This window comes from Amblyraja radiata, chromosome 7 (assembly GCF_010909765.2).
Source record: "Amblyraja radiata isolate CabotCenter1 chromosome 7, sAmbRad1.1.pri, whole genome shotgun sequence".
Lineage (NCBI taxonomy): Eukaryota > Metazoa > Chordata > Chondrichthyes > Rajiformes > Rajidae > Amblyraja > Amblyraja radiata.
In genome coordinates, this window is record NC_045962.1 from 37,305,702 (window position 1) to 37,332,001 (window position 26,300).

At 44.8% G+C, this 26,300-nt stretch overlaps 1 protein-coding gene across 5 annotated transcripts in view; it reads left to right on the top strand.

Moving 5' to 3' along the window:
- The window catches only part of xirp2 (xin actin binding repeat containing 2), a 105,267-nt gene that overhangs the window by 57,369 nt on the left and 21,598 nt on the right, over window positions 1–26,300 (top strand). For all 5 annotated transcript variants that reach the window (XM_033024199.1, XM_033024201.1, XM_033024202.1 and 2 more), the window contains 4 exons: window positions 17,490–17,611; window positions 21,595–21,711; window positions 24,814–24,924; window positions 25,912–25,978. In XM_033024199.1, coding sequence (XP_032880090.1) covers window positions 17,490–17,611; window positions 21,595–21,711; window positions 24,814–24,924; window positions 25,912–25,978 — 417 coding nt within the window. The remainder of the gene's footprint in view (window positions 1–17,489; window positions 17,612–21,594; window positions 21,712–24,813; window positions 24,925–25,911; window positions 25,979–26,300) is intronic.

The window sequence follows — 26,300 nt, forward strand, 5'->3', positions numbered from 1 at the left end:
CTGACTCAAAACATCACCAATCCTTTTTCTCCAGAGAAGCTGCCTGACCCGATGAGTTACTCCAGCATTTTGTGTCTGTCTTCCAAAAGTAAATTTAAGCTTTTTGTCATAATGTTTTAAGACTGCTGCTGTGTTCATCTTTTTGTTTAAAATGAATTTCAGTTTCTATCTTTGGAAATTGCAGTAAATTGGAAACACATGGCCAAAATCTGGCAACAGAGGGTCAGTTAGTCTATGACCTTTGAATATTTGCATTGCTAATCCCGGTTTTGGACGTTTCTATGGCGAGGGAGACGGAAGCATCGTAGTATTTAATCCAAAGTGCTTCTCATTGACAAGCCGACCGCTTGCGAATTTGCACAGCTGTTTTTGATTAATTTAGTGATTTTTTTTGTCTGCTTGAGTAGATTCTTTTTATTTATTTCCGTCACGTTTTCTAAGAATTGTATTTTTTTCTATCACTGCATACTCTTCACAATGTGTGGGAAAGAACTGCAGATGCTGATTTAAATCGAAGGTAGACACAAAATGCTGGAGTAACAGCGGGACAGGCAGCATCTCTGGAAAGAAGGAATGGGTGACGTTTCGGGTCGAGACACTTCTTCAAACTCACAATGTTGTACTGTTTAAAGAGTAAAGCAGAACTCTGGCAGATGAAATTCAGTATAGCACGGTACGGAGCCGTACATTTTGGTAATAAGAATGAAGGCGTAAAGTTAATCTGTGAAATGCATTGCCACAGAGGGCTGTGGAGGCCAAGTGAGTGGATATTTTTAAGGCAAAGATAAACAAATTCTTGATTAGCGAGGGTGTCAAGGGTTATGGGGAGAAGGCAGGAAAATGGGATTAGGAGGCAAAGGTCAGCCACGATTGAATTGCGGAGTAGACTCGATGGGCCGAATGGCCTAATTCAACTCCTAAAACTTGTGAACTTATGAATTTATGACCAGCAGAATTTCAGTCCATACAATCAATCAGAGCACATTGGTAGGTATCTGGGTTCAGTAACACTTTCATTGGGGGCATCTCTAGTGTCACAGGGTTCCAAATAACTTGTATCTTGGAACAAATTACAGCAGAGTTTTTTTTTTAAGTCAGCATCAGTGAGAATCAAACAAAAGAGGCAGATCAGTACAAAACACAAAGTGCTGGAAAAACACATTGGGTCAGGCAGCATCTGTGGAAGGAATGGACAGACAATGTTTCGGTTCAGGACCCTTCTTTAGACAGGTGGAGTAGGGGACGTGACAAAGCCTGACGAGTGATAGGTGGATACAGGTGAGGGGGGTGATTGGCAGATGGGTGGAGTAAGTGACAAAGGCTGGAGGTGAAAAGGAGACAAAAGGGTGTCAGATAAGGGGAGAAGAGGAGGAGTGAAATGTAAAGCTGGAGGGAGAGATAAGGGTGGAAGGGAACAGGAGAGGAGAATGAGTGGAGGTAAAAGTGAAATGGGGAACTTGGGGATGGGAGATGAGCGTAATGAAGAGGAGAAAGGAGAAGGGTGATGACTGGAGAGGTGGGAGATGGTGGGGAAAAATGTGTCTGCATTGGGATATGGGTGCAGGGGAAAGGGAGGGGTGGCTACAGCAGGGCATATTACTTGAAACTGGAAAATCCAATGTTCATGCCATTGGGGTGTTAGCTACCCAAGAGGAATATGAGGAAAATGAGCCTTTGAAGAAGGGTTCCGACCCAAAACGTCACCCATCCTTTTTCTCCAGAGATGCTGCCTAACCCACTGAGTTACTTCAACACTTTGTGTCTACCTTCAGTACAAAACCGGCATCTGCAGTTCCTTCCTGCACAATATGAAGCACTGTTCTTCCCCGTCAGTGTGTTTGTGGAGAGATGACTGAACTTAAGAGCTGCCATTTTGGAGCTCAAGGCACCAGCTAATGCTCTCTCTTAATCTCACAAAGTTAAGATTCTGAGCAGCAGGGAGAACTCCCTCCTTCAATCCCCATTTTCCAAACATAGTTTGATTTCTTTTCAAATACTTCAAGTGAGCTATGTTTTTAAATGGGTAAATATCTGCAGGATGGTGTGGTTAGTGAAGGATGTTTTTGTTTATTCATTCAAAGGGTACGGGCTTTATGGGCTGAGCCAATGTTTAATTGGCCATCCCAAGTTTAGTTTAGAGATACAACATGGAAACATGCCCATTGGCCCACTGAGTCCATGCCGACCAGTGATCACCCCGTACACTAGACAATTTACAGAGAGCCCCTGCAAACCTGCACGTCTTTGGAGTGTGGGTGGAAACTGGAGCACCCGGAAAAACCCATGCGGTCACATGGAGAATGTACAAACTCCATACAGACAGTACCCAAGGTCAGGATCGAACCTGGGTCTCCGGCGCTGGAAGGCAGCAGCTTTACCCGCTGCGTCACTTTGCCACCCCTGAGAAGGTGGTGGTTAGCTGCCTTGTAGTACTGCTGCAGTTCTTGAGCCGTGGATACACCCACCGTGCTGTCATGGAGGGAGGTGTAGAATTTAGATGCAGCGGCCGTGAAGGTGGAACAGTGATATATCTCCAGGTCACGACCATACGTGGCTTGATGGACAACCTCCTCTGTGTTCCCTTGCTCTTGCTCCCCTTGTCCTTCTAGCTGTTAGAGTCAATGAGCCACAGCGTCTTAGAGCCACAGAGTTACAGAGGCACAGAGTCACAGTCACAGTCACAGAGACACAGTCACAGAGTCACAGTCACAGAGTCACAGTCACAGAGTCACAGTCAGAGTCACAGAGTTACAGAGGCACAGAGTCACAGTCACGGAGCCACTGAGCCACAGAGTCAAAGTCACAGAGTCACAGTCACAGTCACAGAGTCACAGTCACAGAGTCACAGTCACAGAGTCACAGTCAGAGTCACAGAGTTACAGAGGCACAGAGTCACAGTCACGGAGCCACTGAGCCACAGAGTCAAAGTCACAGAGTCACAGTCACAGTCACAGAGTCACACACAGAGTCACAGTCAGAGTCACAGAGTCACAGTCACGGAGCCACTGAGCCACTGAGCCACAGAGTCAAAGTCACAGAGTCACAGTCACAGAGACACAGAGTCACAGTCACAGAGTCACAGTCACAGAGTCACAGTCACAGAGTCACAGTCACAGAGTCACAGAGTCACAGTCACATAGTCGCAGGGTCACAGAGTCACAGACACAGAGTCACAGAGTCAAAGTCACAGTCAGAGACACAGTCACAGAGCCAGAGTCACAGTCACAGAGACACAAAGACACAGTCACAGAGTCACAGTCACAGAGACACAGAGACACAGAAACACAGAGACACGGAGACACAGAGGCACAGTCACAGAGACACAGAGACACAGAGTCACAGTCACGGAGCCACTGAGCCACTGAGCCACAGAGTCACAGTCACAGAGACACAGAGTCACAGAGTCACAGTCACAGTCAGAGTCACAGAGTCACAGAGTCACAGAGTCACAGAGTCACAGTCACAGTCACAGAGACACACAGTCACAGAGACACAGAGTCACAGTCACAGTCACAGTCACAGAGACACAGAGTCACAGTCACAGAGTCACAGTCACAGAGTCACAGTCACAGAGACACAGAGTCACAGTCACAGAGTCACAGAGTCACAGTCACAGAGACACAGAGTCACAGTCACAGAGTCACAGTCACAGAGTCACAGTCACAGAGACACAGAGTCACAGTCACAGAGTCACAGTCACAGAGTCACAGTCACAGAGACACAGAGTCACAGTCACAGAGACACAGAGTCACAGTCACAGAGTCACAGAGTCACAGTCACAGAGACACAGAGTCACAGTCACAGAGTCACAGTCACAGAGTCACAGTCACAGAGTCACAGTCAGAGTCACAGAGTCACAGGGTCACAGTCACAGAGACACAGAGACACAGTCACAGAGACACAGTCACCGAGTCACAGAGTCACAGACACAGAGTCACAGAGTCAAAGTCACAGTCAGAGACACAGTCACAGAGTCACAGTCACAGAGACACAAAGACAGAGTCACAGTCACAGAGTCACAGTCACAGAGACACAGTCACATAGTCACAGTCACAGAGTCACAGTCAGAGACACAGTCACAGTCACAGTCACATAGTCGCAGAGTCACAGAGTCACAGTCACATAGCCACAGAGACACAGCCATACAGCATGGAAACAGGCCCTTTGGCCCAACTCCACCATACTGCCCTAGATGCCCCATCTAAGTTGATCCCATTTCCCCAGGTTTGGCCAATATCCCTCTAAACCTTTCCTATCCATGTTCCTGACCAAGTTGAGGTGTTGGCTTTGGAAGGTGCTGGGTGAGGAGTGTAGGAGAGTGGCTGCAGTGCTCCCTGCAGAAGGTGCAACCTGCTGCTGGCCTGACCCGAGGGCTTCCTGATGGACTGTTGCTCTTGGTCAGGGGTACATCCAAGGGAACCAAGAAGTGTAGTGCTGAAAGAGTGTTTTGTCTACCCGATTGCTGTGGAGAAGTCCACCAGCACAATAGTACTTTATGTTTTGCAATGGCACTTTATTTGACTTCAGCATGGCAGTGCCAGCTCTTACGGTGGTGCATTGAATGCTGTGGGACCTCGCCATTGTGACCATCCAGCCCAGCTCACCAGCTCTATGTCAGAGCGGGAGAATCAGAAGGAAGGTGGCGACTCTCTCTCTGCCCAGGTCGCACCCAGCACTTAAACTGCAATGCCCAGTCATCGACAGTCCCACAGCCTCCCTCCCACTGTGTCCAGCCACCATCTGCCCAGCCACACGACACGATGCAGGCGGGAAATAACATTCCAAGCTGTTAATGAATGACATGTTTAGGTTTAGGTTTATTATTGTCACCTGTGCCGAGGTACAGTGAAAAGGTTTGTTTTGCATGCTAACCAATCAAATCAAATAATGCTGTACAGGTCCGCCACCGATTTTCCAGCAACTGATGATCAGGCACCGCCATTAATCCGGACAAAATTACGAGAGCGCAGTTGAAATCCCCCCTCCCCGGGAGTCCCCCTGAAAATGTGGCGTTTACAGGGACCGATCGCGACCTCATCGGGACTTCTGCGGCCGATCGGAGGGTTGAATTTGCTCCCTGCGGCCGGGGCTCTGGAACTCAGGTCTGGCCGGAGCCAACAGATCTGTTCCCATAGTCGACTTTGCAGACCGGTATCTCGGCCCCTCGGTGGACCGTTCCGGTACCGTTGGACTCCTCTCGGAGGCCGTGACCTCTGTTGGTTCGGCAAAATGGACAATCCAGCAAGGCTCAGGAACCAAGCGTGCCTGCAAACTGGTGGTGGACCTGTACATAAATATAATCAAGTCAAACTCAAGTACAATAGGTGGAGCAAAGGGGAAGATACATAGTTCTGAGCTTTGAAGCGCATCAGTTCTGCAATAATCGCCAGGTTCGCGTCACTGTCTATCTCAGAGGTGTGAGGCAGCAAATCTAGTTATCTGTTGTGACAACCTTGGTGCCGTGCCAACCACAGTGTTGATGGGAACGTTCAGACATTGACTCTCTGATTTACAGACTCTTTCCAGGGATACATTCGGAGACGGACATCAAGTCCTGCTGGAAAGTCATCAACTCGGTGAAAGACACTCATTGGGCTGCCCCAATCTTGTTGACCTCCCAGCACAGCAAGATGTCCGTCAGGGAATGTCGCTGACCGGCCCGCTCCAGACTTCAGGAGTGTGCGGCATGGTGGAGCAGCGGTAGAGTTGCTGCCTTACAGCGCTAGAGACCAGGGTTTGATCCTGACTACAGTTGCTGTCTATACGGAGTTTGTCCGTTCTCCCTGTGACCTAGGTGGGTTTTCTCCAGGATCTCCGGTTTCCGCCCACACTCCAAAGACGTACAGGTTTGTAGGTTAATTGGCTTGGTACAAGTGTAAATTGTCCCTGTTGTGTGTAGGATAGTGTAAGCGTGCTGTCACTGCTGGTCAGTGCGGACTTGATGGGCCGAAGGGCCTATTTCCGCGCTGTATCTCTAAACTACACTAAACTATATAAGTACTGTATGTGCTGAGGAATGCACTGACGTGAATGCTTGGTGCATCCAATGCCAAGGCTCTGTGGGGGAGGACCACGGCCTAGAGTCCTTCCGCTGCTGTACTGTGAGGGCAGAGTCCGGTGGGGACCCCCCTCAAACAAGGGAAGGGATTTCACCCCAGGGGGCCACAGGTATAGCAAGGGTGCTTGTTTGAATTATGGTTTTTGTGAACATTACTAAATACAATACTAATGAATGTATGTATAGCCGCAGAAAATGTCAGAGGGTAGTTCTTGTTTTGTATACATTTTTTATTCTGAATAAAGTTTATTTTGGGTAAACAAAATATTCAGACATTAAATAGTAACAGGGCAACTGCCCCGTGATGGGACACTACCCTTCCACCCCTGTGCCTGGGTACTAGAAAGTTTCTGTTGGGCTGCATTAGAAGATAAGATCTCAAGTGTTTCATCTCAAATGTCATAGAGACATGGTGCTGTACAGCAGAGAAACATGCTCTTCAGCCCACCTTGTCCATGCTGCCTGCCCAAGTTGGCACAATGGGCTAGTCCCATTTGCCTGCATTTGGCCCATATCTCTCTAAACTCTTCCTATCCATGACACAGGAGCAGAATGTGGGTGGCACCATAGCACGGCTGGTAGAGCTGCTGCCTCACAGCATCAAGAACCTAAGTTCAAATTTATCATTGGGAGTTGTTTCTCCCTGTGATCGCATGTGTTTCCTCCGGGTGCTCCGGTTTCCTCCCACATCCCAAAGATGTGCGGGTTTGTAGGTTAATTGGCCCCCTAGTGTGTAGGGAATGGATGAGAAAGTGGGATGACATGGAACTGGTGTGAATGGGTGATCGATGGTTGGAGTGGACTCGATGGTCCTGTTTCCATGCTGTATTTCTAAACTAAACTGATACAAGTGGTTTATAGACATACTCAATAGAGTGGCACTATGGTGCAGCAGTAGAGCTGCTGCCTTACAGCGCCAGTGACCCGGGTTCGATCCTGACTACAGGTACTGCCTTTACGGAATTTGCACGCTCTCCCCATAACTAAGTGGTTCTTCACCGAGTGCTATAGTTTCCTCCCACACCCCAAAGACGTACAGGTTTGTAGGTTTATTGGCTTCTGTAAAAGTGTAAATTGGCCCTTGTGTGTAGGATAGTGTTAGTGTACGGGGTGATCACTGGTCGTCGTGGACTCAGTGGGCCGAAGGGCCTGTTTCCATGCTGTATCTCTAACATCTAAAAGTCTAAGGGCTGTTGGGTCTGTTCCTCTCTCTGACTCTGAATGTAACCAGCCAAAGCAGTGCAGGAATAACACAACATTGGTGAAGGAAGCACGCAGTCTCTCGAGTTAACGCTTGCAACCAACACTCAGCTGCTTAATTTAGAGCATGGCAATGGGACAAGGAACATGAGCAGAGAGACACTGGACATGGCTGGGCTGCAGCCAAGAACACAGGAATAGTGCAGGCGTTAGGTTGCTGCACAGAGAGGCCACAGAGGAGGTTCTGCTGGCAAACACATCACCAGAGGTTGGTGAAGCAAGATAAAGAGGACTACGGTGGGCATTAAATAAAATGTGGAGTACACTGGGAAGTCTCAAGAAAGCTCATCTTCAATATCCAGGTACAAGCTTTAAGCAATCAGCACAGGGGCTTGCGGCCCACCTCCTCCAGCATAAAATGCTGAATAACTTCATTACATCAACCTGAGTTTAGTTTAAGATAGACACAAAGTGCTGGAGTAACTCAGCGTGTCAGGCAACATCTCTGGATAAAAAGGATGGGTGACATTTTGGGTCGACACCCTTCTTCTTAGTTTAGTTAGGCTCATCATTATCACGTGCAGCAAGGTACATTGTAAAGCTTTTTGTTGCATACTATCCTGTCAGTGAAAAGACTAGACATGATTACAATCAAGCCGCCCATAGTTCACAGATGCAGGATCAAGGGAGTAGCATTTATTGAGGTATACAAGATCATGAGGGGCATGGATAAAGTGAACGCTCATAGTCTTTTTCGCAGGGTAGAGGATTCTAAAACTTGAGGGCACAGGCTTAAGGAAAGAGGGGAGAGATTTATGAGTGACCTCGAGGGCAACTTTTTCACTCAGTGGGAGTACATATCTGGAATGACTGGTCAGAGTAAGTTATAGACGCAGATACAATTACGACTTTTAAAAGATATTTCGACAGATATATGGATAGGAAGGGTTTAGAGGGATATGCAGGCGAATGTGATTAGCCCAGTATGCCAACTTTTTCAGTATGGTGGTTAGAACACTAGGCAGCCTGTAGTTACAAAGAGGCACTGGATACCTGTAATTAAAACATTCTCATCACTTTGTTCTTGGGGCAATGGAATTGATGAATTCCTCCAAACCGGTAAAGACAGAGTAAAATTTAGTTAGCATTTTTGATCCAGTAAAATGTAACTTAGAATAGTGAAATCAGAGCACTATTTGCACTGCCTTAGTCAAAGTAGTGCAGCACCTTAACTCTCCCAGATGGACCCTATGACAAGGAGTTCAGACCAGTACTTCAGTTCCCCACAGTGTACTGACACACCATCTGTAGTGTCCCTGCAGTCTTCAAGCTAACACGTATTGTCTCCATTCTAATTAGTTGATTAGTTATATGTAATCTATAAGAAGCTTTGATATAGTTTAGATTCTTGTTTTACGCATAATCAGGCATTCATTCAGTCAGGTGTCATAATCATACAGCGCAGAAACAGGCCCTTCGGCCCAATCTGCCCATGCCGACCAAGATGCCCCACCTACACCAGTCCCATTTGCCTGTATTTGCCACAGAACCATCTAAACCTTTCCTATCCATGTACCTGTCCAAATGACTTTTAAATGTTGTTATGGTACCTGCCTCAACTACCTCTTCTGGCAGCTCGTTCCATACACCCACCGCCCAGCAAGTCAAAACAAAGTGATAGATGTAATAGGTTTACCGCTCAAATGTTGAATTATATGTGAAGTTAACTCTCTCACACCAGAAAATGTGAGACTTCAAGAAAGAACACTTTCCATAGGTTCTGGCTCTGATGAGGAATTTGCTTGTGTTTTTTATATGCAAAGATAATGTAGACTTGACTAACACGTTGGACTTGGACAGGAGCCTGAGAACCGTGGCCCTCAGGTTCCAGAACAGCTTCTTCCCAGCAACCATCAAGCGCTTGAACATTGCACTAAACTGAGTCTGCGCCGACCAACGATTATCCCGTACACTAGTTCTATCCTACCCACTAGGGACAATTTACAGAAGCCAGTGAACCTACAAACCTGTATGTCTTTGGGATGTGGGGCGAAACCAGAGCACCCGGAGGAAACCCACCCAGTCATAGGGAGAAGGTACAAACTCCGTGCAGACAGACCCCCATAGTCAGGATTGAACCTGAGACTCTGGCGCTGTAAGGCAGCAACTCTACCGCTGAGCCACTGTGCCGCGCATGTGTGTTATTGTGTTTACGGGACTGTTAAGCTGCAGCAAGTAAGAATTTCACTGTTCCATTGCTGGTATATATAGCAATTAAACATTCTTGACTTGAACATCAATTCCTTAAGTACCTGTTTGTAATCAAAGAACTTTGATAGCAAAATAATTATGACATTATTGAACATCATCCATATAGGTGGATGTCCACCATTCTATATATCCATATAGAATAGAGGTGCCTTTGTTTAATGCCTTGTCAAATGTGGAGATGTGGTTGGGCGCATTTGATGAGATGCTTCAGCCACATATGGCGAGGCCACGCCAGTAATCCGTGGAAAGATCTGGCATGAAATGAAGTTGCTGCAGAGTATCAGTTCTCAGCATTGATCAGTCAACGTAGGGTTTAGATAATCGCTGTCTAATGATGCAAGAATGGCAAGATTCGGTTTTCTAAAATGTGATTTTCAAAGGGCTTGTTAATTGTAGACATGCAAGAAATTGAAGATGCTAGAACCTTGCACAAAACATAAATTGCTGGAGGAAGACCCGGGTTCGATCCTGACCACGGGTGCTGTCTGCGTGGAGTTTGCATATTCTCCCTGTAACCACATGGGTTTCCTCCAGGTGCTCCGGTTTCCGCCCACATCCCGAAAACATGTGGGCTTGTAGATTAATTGGCCCTCCGTAAATTACCCCTAATGTGTAGGGAGTGGATGAGAAAGTGGGATAACATAGAACTAGTGTGAACAGGTGATCGATGGTCGCTGTGGACTCAGTGGGCCTAAACGCCTGCTTCCATGTTGTATCTCTAAACTAAACTCAACGGGTCAGGCAACACATGTGGAGGGAATTGACAAGACGTTCCTGGTCGGGGCCTTTCTTCCGACTGATCAGAGATTTGCGCTTTACTCAGTAATATATAAAGTTTCATTTAATAACTTTCCTAGCTCATTTTCCAAACTCCTATTAATGTAGCCAAGGATTCACACTTCTGAAGAAGGGTTCCGGCACAAAACGTCATCTGCCCATTCCCTCCACAGATGCAGCCTGACCCACTGAGTACTTCCAGCACTTTGCGTTTTGTTGATTATGCGATAAAACAGGTTATTTTTGTTACTGGGAACCGTGATCACTTAGACTTCCCGTGTCACGTAAGCCCTTTACTCCATTGCGAATTCGTCATACGATATCTTAGATTTATCACGTGATTATTTTATTTAAGACAAATATGTGTTCTTGATTATTAGAGAAAAAATCTTAATCTGGTAGAATTGCCTCCCGTAGCTAAGCTGCATTTTAACCGCCTGACCATTTGCTGAAATGTGTGACCTCTACTTTTTTTAAAACAGTGACCAAAACAGTAGTTTATTTTAAGCGATTACTGTGCACATATCAGATGTAGTGGCGTCATCTTGATATGTTTGTAATTGGGTGCTGGCTGTAACGGCAGAGAAATTTCAAAAGGATAGTTAAAGTTTTAAAATGGACGATACAGTAATCCTATAGTAATGCACTATGGTAACTTGATAAATTGTTAAAAATACATCTATAGATGCTCCTGAACACATCATCAGTGATGTAACCTGGGGTAATTGGGTGTTTCGGGTCATTCAACATCAGACACCCTCACCCAGGCGACCCAGCCGTGGTTGATCAGACCACGACTTGTGTTCAGGTGGCATTCGTTCCTCCCCATGGACCTCCTCTCCTGATCCACAGCCATCTCGAGGCCTTCTCCGCTGCCTCTGTGGTGTTCTTGATGGCTCTTCTCCTCTCCATTCCATTGATGCCCAGTGCACTCAAGACTTTGTAGATCGATTGCCCTGCAAAACCTCTGCAGCCAACCTCGATGGGCATACACCTTGCCTTCCAGCCCTGCTTACGGCAGTCAATGACCAGCTCTTCATACTTGCTCATCTTCCTCTCGTGGGCCTCCTCCAGACGGTCCTCCCACGGAACTGTCAGTTCCAACAAGATGATAGCATTACAGTTATTGATTTATTGTATTATTGATTATTATATATTTATCTGTGTCTTATTGCATTTCTGATTCATTAAGAATTTCATTGTTCTGGTGATGGTGCATATGACAATTAAACACTCTTGGCTTTTGATCACACCAATGTTTAGTTCAGTTTAGTTTATTGTCACATGTACCGAGGTACCGTGAGAAGCTTTTTGATGTGTGCTAACCATTGTACTTGGAATATCTATAATTTATTCATTATTTCAAACAAGAAGGGAACAATAGATGTAATAGAAAGTAACTGCTGATGTTGGCTTATATTCAAGATAGACACAAAGTGATGGAGTAACTGAGCGGGTCAGGTGGCATCTCTGGAGACATGGATAGGTGATGTTTCGGGTCGGGACATCTATAGACTGAGGAAGGGTCCCAACCCAAAACATCACCTATCCATTTTCTCCAGGGATGCTGCCTAATCCGCAGAGTTACTCCAACACTTTATGTCTATCTTAGGGGGGAAATCTAGATTGTATTTGCTAAACAAATTAGGTATTTCTGCTCTTGTCTTCGAAGGAATCTTAAAATTAGATTTATTTTAGATAGAGGTTTGGGAACGTGGTTAATTTAGAACTATAGTTGTCAATCAGAATATGTGTTTCCTCATTATTGACATTGATGAATTAGAACATAGAACATAGAACGGTACAGCACAGAACATGATGCCAAGACTAACTTTTATCTCCCTGCATAAGGAATAGTAGAATTAGGCCATTCGGCCCATCAAGTCTACTCCGCCATTCAATCATGGCTGATCTATCTCTCCCTCCTAACCCCATTCTCCTGTCTTCTCCCCATAACCTCTGACACCTGTATTAATCAAAAATCTATCTATCTCTTCAAAATATCCACTGACTTGGCATCCACAGCTGTCTACAGCAAAGAATTCCACAGATTCACCACCCTCTGACTAAATACATTTCTCATCATCTCCTTCCTAAAAGAATGTCCTTTAATTCTGAGGCTATGGCCTCTAGTCCTAGACGCTCTTAAGAGTGGAAATATCCTCTCCACATCCCCTCTATCCAAGCCTTTCACTATTCTGTATGTTTCAATGAGGTCCCCCCCCTCATTCTTCTAAACTCCAGCCCAGTGCCAACAAACGCTCATCACAGGTTAACCGACTCATTCCTGGGATCATTCTTGTAAACCTCCTCTGGACCCTCTCCAGAGCCAATACATCCTTCCTCAGATCCATGTGCCGATCCAAAAGTCTCTTAAATGCCACTATCATATATCTGCCTCCAGGCACTCACCACCCTCTGTGTAAAAAAAAAACTTGTCCCCCACATCTCCATTAAATTTTGCTCCTCTCACCTCAAAGCTATGCCCTCTAGTTTTCAATATTTCCACCTTTGAAAAAAAGGGTCTGTCTGGCTACTCTATCTGTGCCTCTCATGATTGTACATATATACTTCCATCAGGTCTCCCCTCAACCTCTGGCATTCCAGTGAAAACAATCCGTCTGTCCCACCTCCCCCTGTACCTAATATCCTCTAATCCAGGTGGCATTTTGGCAAACCTCCCCAAAGCCTCCACAATCTTCCTGTAATTGTCAAATATATTCTTTTTCACAGTCAGAAGGTTGCGTAGATTAATTAAACTATTGCTGCCGTCGTTAATTTGAAAAGTAAGAAGCTCATTTGATGCTGCTAAATATGAACGTTATATATGTGAGTGCTGCCATCTACAGTGTATTTGATATCCCTCAGTTCATTTTTACAATGTTTTCACACAGTGCAGCTAAGGCAACCAATAATTGAAAGATAGACACAAAGTGCTGGAGTAACTCAGTGGGTTTGGCAGCATCTCTGGGGAACATTTTGGGTCGGGACTCTTCTTTAGACTAATTGTGGGGGAATTGAAAGCAAGAAAAGAGCAGGAAAAATCAGGGTCAGTGACAGGGAGGTTCCCTGATAGGCTGATTGTTGGCAAGAGACGGAGTAATCCCAACAAGAATTGTTGCCAACTGTGCAACGAGGCAACTGTGGACTTATAGTGGAGGAAGGAGTCAAGGGGCGGGAAGTGGGTGGCGAGGTTGAGTGTATGTAAACGTCACCTAAAATTAGAGAATTCAACATTCATATTGCTGATTTGTAAGGTATCCAAACAAAATATGAGTTGCTGTTTCTCCAATTCGTGTGTGGCCTCACTTAGATAGAAAGATCAGAATAGGAATGGGAAGGGGTTGAAATGGTTGGCAACCAGGAGATCCAGTAAGCCTTGGCGGACCGGGCATAAGTGTTCAACAAAATGGTGTGATTTGTAAATTGTTCTTGAGATAGAGTCACATAGCATGGAAACGGACCCTTCAGCCCATCTTGTCCATGCCGACCAAGCTGCCTCATCTACGATAGTCCCATTAGCCTGCCTTTGGCACATGTCCCTCTAAAGCTTTCCTAATAAAGACCCACCCTCACGTACCTCCATATAAACACTATATTTGATGAAGTGCAATGTACCTTGTTGTGGGAATGGCTTGTAGGATAGTCCATGGATGTTTGTGTTCACTCATGGGGGCATGAAGATATGCCGAGTGTACTGCCTCGTGTGGTTGAAACAAGGAACTGCAGATGCTGGTTTATACCAAAGATAGACACAAAGTGCTGGAATAACTCAGCGTCTCTGGAGAAAAAAGGACGGGGTACGTTTCGAGTTGGAATCCTTCTTCAGACTGAATAAAATGGGGGGAAAGAACTGGAGGTGAGAAAAGACCATCCTAGTCATTTAACCAGTTCCACAGTTCACAATGAAGAAGGGTTTCGGCCCGAAACGTTGCCTATTTCCTTCGCTCCATAGATGCTGCTGCACCCGCTGAGTTTCTCCAGCTTTTTGTGTACCTTTGATTTTCCAGCATCTGCAGTTCCTTCTTAATCACAATGATATAACCCTCTTGAGATCACGCCATTTCTAGCCAACAATCGGACTATAAGGGAACCTCCTTGTCTGAGGTCATCTGTTGCTGGCAGACACTCATTTGTCCTGCTCTTTTCTCGCTTCCAATTTTTCCCACCTCCCCACCTCCTACTTGCAGTCTGCAGAAGAGTCCTGACCAAAAACATTGTCTCTCCACGTTCTCCAGAGATGCTGACCCGCTGGGCGATTCCACCACTTTTGTGTCTATCTTTGCCTCGTTTGGTACTTGCACTTCCTCAGAAGCCTCCAATTTCCCATTGACCAGCAAAGTACTGGAGTAACTCAGTGGGTCAGGCAGCATCTCTGGAGAACATGGAACATGTCCAAGGGAAGGTGATGGCTGGAGGCACTGCAGCAGCCTGGGGCTCACCTGGAACAGGCACCGCTCATAACATCTAGAATGTGGACAAGACTTTGAAAAATGCGTCAAAAGATGGCGCCTCTTGCATGCGGGATCAGTGAACTATTTCTGTGCACTTTGCTAATCGGGGATGTGCTTGGGTATGGCAATACTCTACTGGACTGTTTGTAAGAAAAGAATTTCACTGTGCGTTTGCACTTCACACATGTGACAATAAAAGCACCATTGGACCATTGGATAGGTGACATTTCAGGTTTGAAGAAGGGTCCCCATCCAGCACTCCAGCACTTTATGTATTTTTTCAAGAATAATGCCACATTGCCTGGCTACTTCTGCACATTATTATGCAATCATTGTCAGAGGGTGGTATCATGTGGAGAAATGGCACTGTTTTAAGAGCTTTCTTTACACGTTGCATTAAACACGGCATGGGGTCAATTGTCCAGGTGGCTACACATCTTCCCACTGGCAAAGTTGAGACGGTGATCTTATTACCATTGGATATTTACAAATATAATTTTCTTGGAACACAAACCAGGGAAATATGATACAGCAATAGAAACTGGTCAGCTGTGCCTCCAATCAAATAGATTCCCAGAGGGAGAAACCTGTGAGTGTTTCAAACCGGTCTGTTGGCTTGCAGTGGAGTAAGAAGAAGCGTCCCGATCCAAAATATCGCCTGTTCATCCCCCTCCACGGATGCTGCCTGACCTGCTGAGTTCCGCAGGCACGTTGTGTTTTGTTTAGGCTTGCAATGCTTATTGAAACTTGAGAATGATCAGATCACATTAAACAGCTCATATTTTATGTCCTACTGGTTGAAAAACCTGTGAAACGCACAGCTAAGCTATGAGTCTAAAGTGTGGTGAAACTTCAAGAGCTTCAGGCAAGATTTCAGATTCTAATGCCTGACTTCATTTCAAAAGTCAAAAATATCATATTGTCATATGTTATGGCAATGAAATAACACAACAAAAAATATACAATAATCAATATCAAAATAAATTAATAGTTGGTAACGTTAGATAGCTATAAAGTCCTTAGATCACAATTGCTGAGGTTAGTGTTGTGCAGTGTTCAAGAGCCTGATGGCTGTTGGGAAGCTGTTCTTAAACTTGGATGCCATGGTTTTCAGGCTCCTGTACCTTCTTCCCGATAGTGGCAGCAAGATCAGAGTGTGGCCGGGGTGGTGTGGGCTGTCTGAATCATGGCTATGCACAAAATTAACAAAATAAACTTGCAGCGAGATTGCAGAATGTAATTGGAGATGAACATCTGCTATGGAGCAAACAATCCTTGGTCATTCCAGATATTGCGGGCAATTGTCTTGTTACATTCCATCAAGTATACACTTGGTGGCAACCAGCCAAATCAAGGACGTGTCTCACCCAGGTCACTCCCTCTTCTCCCCTCTCCCATTAGGCAAGAGGTACAGAAGTGTGAGAACACACACCTCCAGATTCAGGGACAGTTTCTTCTCAGATGTTATCAGGCAACTGAACCATCCTACCAACAACTAGAAAGCAGTCCTGAGCTACCATCTACCTCATTGGAGACCCTTGGACTATCTTTAATCGGACTTTACTGGACTATATCTTGCACTAAACGTTATTCCCTTTATCACGTATCTGTATGCAGAGGATAGCTCGATTGCAATCATGAATAGTCTTTCTGCTGACTGGTTAGCACGAAACAAAATGCTTTTCACCGTACCTTGGTATACACGACAATAAACTAAACTAAACTAAGCTAAAACTAAACTCATCATCTCCAAAGTTGAAACAAACTTTATTGCCACATCTGGAAAGTAACGTCTCCATGATTTTTTAAATATATTTTCGTGTAATCTTAGAATTAGGTAGCAGGACGAATTCAACAATAATTGTAGGATAATGGATGAAAAACATTGATCCTTCAATAATGCAAGCTAACGTGGTTTCAATATTAACTGTGTGTGGGAAGTTTACATTCATCACCATAGAAATACCTTGAAGATCAAAGCTTGTGAATTGCATAAAACAATGCCGTATCTACAGAATAGTTGAATGTTTAAGTTGTTCACATTTTGCATTTTATAATCCATCATCTGCCTCCTACACATTAGGCACCTTACACTATCCTAGTGTTATTTTCCATTGTTACATGATTTCTGGGAAGATTCCACTGCCTGCAAATTCATGTTATCCTAGTCTACTGGGCTTGGTTTGTTTGGAGATAGCTAGAACACCCTTAAAGAACTTGTCTTAATAAAAGAGATCTCGTACATTTTCAATTGCTATTGTCTCCCCATGTAATGGGGTTTGGGAGTTGTGTAGTTGTGTGTTGGCAGCTGGCAATGTGACCTATGCCAGTACTACCAGCGCCCTGCTCTGGAAATTTAATGAACTTCAATCGTCTAAGACGGCAGAGTGGCGGAGCGGTAGAGTCACTGCCTTACAGTGCCAGAGACCCGGGTTCGATCCTGACTACAGATGCTGTTTGTGTGGAGTTTCCACGTCCTCCTTGTGACCGCATGGGCTTTCTCCGGGTGCTCCGGTTCCCTCTGACACTCCAAAGATGTGTGGATTTGTAGGCTAATTGGCTTCTGTAAATTCACCCTCGTGCAAAGGGTAGAACTAGTGTAAGGGTGGTCAGTTGTCGGCATAAACCCGATGGGCCGAAGGGCCTGTTTCCGCGCTGTGTTTCTATGAAGCCTAAAGTCTAAAGTCAATGGTGTAAGTCTTGAAATCCATCTGTATTTACACTTCCAGCTGCTGCCACATACGGGGAGCCCGGCCAGGACGATAACCAGGAATCCGTTTCGCTGAAGGAGAGGTTGGCGATGTATCAGGCCGCCGTGTCCAAGAAGGAGAGCAGCTGCTCTATGGCCACTGTAAGTTTATGCTCAGACGTTCTAGCAGCAGAATTAGGCCCTTCGGCCCATCAAGTCTACTCCGCCAGTCAGTCATGGCTGATCTATCTATTCCTCTCAAGCCCATTCTCTTGCCTTCTCCCCATAACCCTTGACATCCTTGCTCAAGAATCTGTCAATCTCCGCTTTAAAAATACCCAATGACTTGGCCTCCACAATTACCCAAAGACTTGGCCTCCACCTGTGGAAATGAGTTCCACAGATTCACCACCCTCTGGTTAAAGAAATTCCTCCTGATGTCCTTTCTAAAGGTACGTCCTTTTATTCTGAGGTTGTGTCCTTAGGTCCTAGACTCTCCCACGGGTGGAAACATCCTCTCCACATTCACTCCATCCAGGCCATTTACTATTCCGTAAGTTTCAATGAGGACCCCTCCTCATCCTTCTAAACTCCAGCGAGTACTGGCCCAGCTCTGTCAATTACTCATCATATATTAACCCAATCATGCCCGGGATCATTCTCGTAAACTTCCTGGGCCCTCTGTGACGCCAGCACATCCTTCCTCAAATATGGGGCACAATCCTAACGGTAAGTATCAGTCCTCCTGATGGCTTCGATTCTAATGAAGATTGAACTAACTGCTTGTCGTGCTGAGTATTTTGCGTCTAGTTCTCTTGTCTTCTTCGTCAGTAACCAAGCCTCAGCTGAAATGTGGTCAACTTGAATCCAAGAGTCAAGAGTGTTTAATCGCCATATGTATTGGCCACGCAACAATGACATTTTTACTTAAAGTCATAGTCATACAGCACAGAACGGGCCCTTTGGCCCAACTTGCCCACTCTTGACCAAGGTGCCCCATCTACACTGGTCCCACCAGCCCACTTTTGGCTCATATTCCTCTAAATCTTTCCTATCCATGAAACTGCACAAATGTTTTTTAAATGTTGTTATAGTACCTGCCTCAACTACCTCCTCTGGTTCACGGGTCAATAATAAACCTTCATTATACTTACCACCCAAAAATAAATTTGCCTCCAAGGTTCCTGTTAAATCTTTCCCCTCTCACCCTACTTTCTGCAACTTAACAAGCCTGTAAACACAAGTAAAGGACAGATGAATATACATTCATCAATAATACAATGAATTAATAACTATAATACTAGGTAACCATCACTACGGACTTTACCAAAGCTAAAGTCCGTAGTACAACCAAAGACACCATCCATAGAAGCTCACAGTTGCTGAGGTTAGTGTGTAGGAAGGAACTGCAGATGCTGGTTTCAGGCCTTCAGACTCTTGAGACTGAAGAAAGGTTCCAACCCGAAACATCACCCATTCTTTTCCCCCAGTAACGCTGCCTGACCCTCTGAGTTACTCCAACATTTTGTATCTTGCTGAGGTTAATGTTGTGCAGTGTTCAAGAGCCTGATGTTAGGAAGTAGTTGTTCTTGAACCTGGAGGTCACAGTCTTCATGCTCCTGTATCTTCTTCCCGATGGTAACAGCGAGATGGGAGCGTGGCCAGGGTGGTGTGGATCTTTGATGATAGTGGTTGCCTTTTTGAGACAGTGCCTCCTGTAGATCCCTTGGATGGTGGGAGGTCAGTGTCTGTGATGGACTGGGCAGTGTTCACCACTCTGTAGAACCGTCGATGGTGGGGAGGTCAGTAGCCGTGATGGACCAGGCAGTGTTCACTACTCCCTGAGAATCCCAATGAAGGTGGAGGGTCAGTACCCGTATTGGACCGGGAAGTGTCTGCTGGTCTGGACTTCACTGCTTGCAAGAGCAGCAGAGACAGGTATCCTCACCATATTTACCATTCCTGAATGTGTTCTTGTGATCCACAGGACAGCGGGTAGTAGGGATTAGACTGGATAACTCCTTGACAACTGAATCTGTGAGCAGATTATATATAAATGCTTACAGATGAAACAAAGTTGGAAGGAACATTACATGGGATAAAATTACAAAGAGGCATGGATGAATTAAGTGCACAAATCTATGCCACATTTTAATGTGGAACAGTGTTATCGACTACAGTGGAAAGGAAGATAAGTGACTGAGTTTACCGGTGTTTTATCAGAATTTTACGCTGCCTGAAAACTGTGACCTTCAGGTTCAAGAACAGCTTCTTCCCAGCGACAATCAGGCTCTTGAATACTGCTCAACACTAACCTCAACAACTGTGATCTTCTATGGACTGTGTCCTTGTTGCACTACGGGCTTCAGTTTTGTCCCACAGTCGACCCTCGTTATTACAGACCTCTTTACAATGGAGAGAGACCCAAAGTGCTGGAGTAACTCAGCGGGTCAGGCAGCATCTCTGAAGAACATGGATAGGTGACGTTTTGGGTCAGGACCCTTCTTCAGACTCAGACATAACGAATTTCAGCTGTAGCGGACAGTGACCCCCCCGAGATGGCGGCAATGGACAGGGACAACACCACTAATTAATAAAGAATTATGTGCGCTACTTTCACTGTTTATAGGAACTTTTTTCAAAATACGGTGTTATCCATGATGGAACATGTGCAGTACTGCAGAAAGCTGGCTTTATTATCATGCTTTCAGTATCTATTTTATCTTTTATATACCACTTTACATAGATATTGTAAAATATATGAATTAACATCCCCTTACTCTCAACCCGAAACATTGCCTGTCCATGTTCTCCGGAGATGCTGCCTGACCCACTGAGTTACTCCAGCACTTTGTGTCCATTTGTGCAAATCAGTATCTGAAGTTGTTTGTTTCTACTGCATATAAAATGATTAGCCCTTACTCGGTTGTAGTGGACAATCGGTAATAACAGACATCATGGTGCATTATTACACGGGGGTTATCTGTATTGTCGTCTGGTTACCAAGACAGATTATTGATTTGTTGTATCATTGTTTATTGTATATGCTTCAATGTGTTTTTCATTTATGGGCTGGTAAAGTTGCAGCAAGTGAGGATGTCGTGTTGTTTAGTTTAGTTTATTGTTGCATGCTGAACCGGTCAGCAAATATATGATTACAATCGAGCCATCCACAGCGTTATTGTTCCGTTGCTGGTATATATGACAATAAATATCCTTGAGCAAAGCGCCAAGTGTTGGAGAAACTCAATGGGAGTTTATTAGAAAGGGTGCCAAGGGTCACGTGGAGTAAGCAGGAGAATGGGGTTGAGAGGGAAAGATAGATGAGCCATGATTGAATGGTGGTGCAGACTCGATGGTCCGAATGGCCTAATTCTGCTCCTATGTCCTATAATGTAATGGGTAAGGCAGCATCTGATGAGAGAATGGACAGACGATGTTTAGGGTTGGGACCCTGCTTCAGATTATTTAATTTTGACGATGTTTCCAACAAGCACCAGAGAACAGATGCTCTCTGTACAAAGTTTGTATGTTCTCCCTGTGACCACGTGAGTTTTCTCTGGGTGCTCTGGTTTCATCTCACACTCCAAAGACGTGCAGGTTTGGTGGTTAATTGGCTTCTTTAAATTGCCACTTGTGTGTAGGGTAGAACCAGAGAATGGGTGATCGTTGGTCAGCATGGACTCGCTGGGCCAAAAGGCCTGTTCCTGCGCTGCATCTCAAGACTAATCACAGTGTTGTCTGTGTGGAGTTTGCACGTTCTCTTTGTGACAGCTTGTGTTTTTTCCGGGTGCTCCGGTTTCTTCCCACATTCCGAAGACGTAACAGGTCTGTCGGATAATTTGCTTCGGTAAAACAAAATTGTAAATTGTCCCTAGCGTGTAGGATAGTGCTAGTGTATGGGGTGATGGCTGGTCAGTGTGGACTCAGTGGGCCGACGGGTCTGTTTCCACGCTGTATCTCCAAAGTCTAAAAGTCTAAAGTAAACTAAAGCTTCCAGTTATCTTTAGTCCTTCGCTGCAAGCGGTGTGTGTTCATCTGAGATCTTGTTACAGCTGACAGCAGGAGGCTGATGCTGGTGAACGTATTTGAGTGGAGAGAGGGGTTTACAAGGCTGTGACGTTTCTTTGCCATCTTTCTGCCAGGATCCTGAGGAGGAGGAGGCGCGGGCATTGCCCGGCGGTCTGGCGAGCGTGAAGAAACAATTTGAATCACATGGGACGGTTTCCTCCCACCGCCACTACCAGCAGAGGTCCATGCAGGTAACTGGCCCCGGCAACTATCACACCACAACTAACACCGGGGGCATCTTGTCGGATGACGCTGCTAGAAAGGAATTATGGAGCCCATTAGGGGCGGCACAGTGACGCAGCGGTAGAGTTGCTGCTTCACAGCGCCAGAGCCCCAGGTTCGATCCTGACTACGGGTGCTGTCTGTGTAGGGTTTGTACTTTCTCCCTGTGACCTTGTGGGGTTTCTCCGGGTGCTCAGGTTTCCTCCCACACTTCAATGAGGTGCAGGTTTGTAGGTTAATTGGCTTCTGTAAATTGTCCCTTGTGTTTAGGATAGAACTACTGTACGGATGATCGATGGTCAGCGTGGACTCTTACAGCTGACACATCTAGAAAAGGAATTATGGAGCACAGGTTCTCAATGCCTGTAGCCTGGTTCTGTAATTTTTGCAGAAGGTATTACCAAAGGTACAGAAGCGTGAAAGTGCGCACCACCAGACTTGGGGTACAGCTTCTTCCCCTCCGTTATCAGGCTTCTGAACTACCCTTCCATAAGCGAGGATACTATCAGATTCACCTCTACCTCATTGCAAACATTGGACTTTGTCTCTGATGCACTACACTGCTGAGAACTATATTCTGTACTCTGCATCTTCCCTTTTGCTCTACAAATTGTACTTGAGTTTGACAATTGTAAGATAGACACATATTTAAGAAGCATGCAAAGCAAAGCTTTTCACTGTCTTTAGTTTAGTTTTAGAGATACAGCATGGAAAGTGGCCCCATCGAGTCCACACCAACCATCGATCACCCATTCTGAAGAAAGGTCTCAACCTGAAACGTCACCTATTCCGCTCCAGAGATGCTGCCTGTCCAGTTGAGTTACTCTAGCATTTTGTGTATATCTTGGTTTAAACCAGCATCTGCAGTTCCTTCTTATGCATTTCAGCTGCAGTTCCTTCCTACAGTAGTTCTGTGTTGTCCCACTTCCTCATCCAAAACTGACCTTTCCTGCCACCTAGTGGTAGATCCTCAGTAGGGCTAACTGACTGATTTCCCAGTTGAACTCAATAGAGTTATAGTCATACAGCGTGGAAACAGGCCGATCGGCCCAAATTGTCCACTCCAATCAGCATACCCCATCTATACTAGTCCCACCTACCACTCTTGAACTGTGGAACTCGTTAGAGGGAGGGGATTGGGGAGAAGACATTCAGAATATTTATTTTGAAACCTCTGTGCAATGTGATTAACTCTCATCCACCATCTAATATTAATGTTTTGTTTAGTTTAAAAACACAACATGGAAACAGGTCCTTCAGCCCACCAAGTGCACGCTGACCATCGATCACCCATTCACACTAGTTCTATTTTATCCCACTTTGTCATCCACTCCCTACACACCTGGGGCAATTTACAGAGGACAGTTAACCTACAAACCCACGCATCTTTTGGATGTGGGAGGAAACCCGCAGAATCACAGGGAGAACGTGCAAACTCCACACAGACAGCACCCGAGGTCAGGATCTAACCCGGGTCTCTGGCGCCCTGAGACTGTGTCTCTACCCGTGCCAATGTGTGCAGAACTTGGACAAACAAACCACATTTCTACAATAAGCAAAGCACAAAGTGCTGGAGGAACTCCAGTTAAATTAAGTTTGCAAATCCTGGTCAAAATATCACCCAACTTGAAAACTTAGAGGGTCTTTACTTTACACGTGCAACATTCAAATAAGGAGATTATTAAATATTGCATCTACTGTAAGTGTTACCTTGGGATTTGCTTTAATTGATGCACACAGCTAATGTTAACCTAATCAAATAAGCGTATGTACCCCAAGGTGGTCAAATGTGATGCAGTTTGAAATTCCAGGGGGTAATTTGCATGCAGTTTGCATGGAATTGATTTGGAATTGCTATTACTTTCAGGGACCTTTCAAAAATATCATTTGAAATGTTAATGTATTCAACTGAGAAAACATTATGAAATACGGAAGACTAATTTGGTCTCTGTCATTGTCAAAGCATGCAAACAAAGATCTGGTAAAGACATATGACTTGAATATCAACCCACCTGCCCCTCAGTCCATTCCTAGACTCAAGGAGTATGGTGCTCCCTGGTTGTATAAAATACAGGTCCACCACCGATGTTCCGGCATCCTTAGTTCCAGAGCCTTGCGGGATTATCCGTTTTGCTGGACCAACAGAGGTCACATAATAATAATTCATAATTCATGATAATAATAATAATAATAATAATGCAGGTTGTTGTCCCCACTCAACATGTTGATTTATCCAGAGAACAAGAAAGGAGAACAACCTTTCTCTCAATGTCAGCAAAATAAAGTGATTGACTTCAGGAAGCGAAGAGGTGCACATAACCCAGTATACATTGACAGCGTATACATTGATACTGTCACGGGGAGAATATGCAACCTCCACACAGATAGCAACTCAAGGCCAGGATCGGACTTGGGTCTCTGCCGCTGTGAGGCACCTGCTCTACCAGCTGCGCCACTGTGCTGCCAAATTGTCAAACTAGATGAATTACAGACTGTCCATTTGCACTCTGTAATTTGGTGTTGGAGTAAGCTAAATTGCTTTGAGAAGCTGAAGAAGGGTTTTTTTTTGTAAACCAGCATCTGCAGTTCCTTGTTTGTAGGTTTGTAGTGCTTTGATTGCCGTGTCTATTATAGCTGATCGCAGTGCTGAGTGATTCATTTTGGAATAAGTTCATAAATCATAGGAGCAGAATTAGGCCATTCAGCCCACTGAGTCTACTTTGCCATTCAATCATGGCTGATCTATCTCACCTTCTTAACCCCATTCTCCTGCCTTCTCCCCATAACCCCTGACACCCTTACTAATCAAGAACCTATCAATCTCTGCTTTCAAAATATCCAATGAATTGGCCTCTACCACCTTCTGTGGCAATGAATTCCATAGATTCACCACCGTCTGGCTAAAGAAATTCCTCCTCATCTCCTTTCTAAAGGTAAGGCCTTTTATATTGAGATTGTGCCCTCTGGTCCTAGACTCTCCCACAGGTGGTATAATATCATGCACAAAAGCTGCTATGAGGGTGCCAAGCTATTCTGCTGTTTTTGTGTTAATTTTACGCTCTGCATTTCAGGATGTTACGAGCACCAATGAAATTACCATGACCCACAACAGCAGGAACATGGAGCAGGGAGATGGGACGCTGCAAGCTGATGAACAACATGTGTCGTATCAAACGGAAATGGTAAAAACTCCAGCACAACTCTTGAATAAAGCGATTTAAATTTAAGTCACATTCTCCATCGCCGCGTTTTTTTAAATATTAATGTTTTTAACATTAACATTTTACCCGTTGATTAAAAGGTTTAGTGATCTGATCTGGGTTTGGGTACATTTTGTGGTTTTGAGAAACTAAAATGCAGAACATTTCATCCTTTCAAGTTGTAAAATGCCCCATTGTTTGAAAGTTGTGGATTAACTTTAAATTGTTGCAGGTCAAAGTACTTAGATTATACTTCAAGAGTGGCACAGTGGTGCAGCGGGTAGAGCTACTGACATAACAACAGAAACCTGGGTTTGATCCTAACCTCGGGTGCTGTCTGGGTGGAGTTTGCACGTTCTCTGTGACCACGTGGGTTTCCTTCGGGTGCTTTGGTTTCCTCCCACATCCCAAAGACGTGTGGGTATGTAGGTTAATTGGCCTCTGTAAATTGTTCCCAATGTGTAGGGAGTGGATGAGAAAGTGAAATAAGGTAGAACCAGTGTGAATGAGTGATCGATGGTCAGCATGGACTCGAAGGGCTGAAGGGCCTGTTTATATCCTGTATCTCTGAACCATTTAAATACAGTGAAAAGCTTTTGTCTGTGTGCATTTTAGCTACCGTCACAAAAAAAAGCACTGAGTTTGTTTCAATATAAAAACATGAAAGTCTTGTTTTTTAAGTTTGTAGAATATTCAGGCACTTCTAAAAAGTTAAAAAAAAATATTGTCAAATTTTTATAATTTTAATTCATCAGTTTTATTACAAAAAATTACAAGAGTTAAAACAATAAAATGTATTTATTAAATTAGACAGTCAGACCATTAAATGACTTAGTTTAGTTTATATTATTATTGTTCTGTGTACCGTGGTACAGTGAAAAGCTTTCTGTCTACAATATCATGCATATTTGTTGTATTTTGCTCTGTCCAAATGCATCGAGTCACAATAACGTGCCAGTGTTTCTGCAGCTCAGTGTCGCCGAGCAGAACATTCAACAATCGAGTGTTGTGGAAAGTTTTGAAAATCACATCACAGGTAAGTGCACGCATTGTATTTTCTCAGGAGAAAACCTGAGTATTGATGCCAAGCTTAATGCATTTTGCTCCAATCTGTCATTAACTTGGAGTAAAGCATGCAGTTCATAAGATCATAAGACCATAAGTGATAGGAGTAGAATTAGGCCATTCGGCCCAACAAGTCTACTCCGCCATTGAATCATGGCTGATCTACCTCTCCCTCCTAACCCCATTCTCCTGCCTTCTCCCAATAACCTCTGACACCCGTACTAATCAAGAAGAATAGTCATCGTGATCATCACATCACAGAATGGATGTGGAAAGGGTGAGGAGGAGGTTTA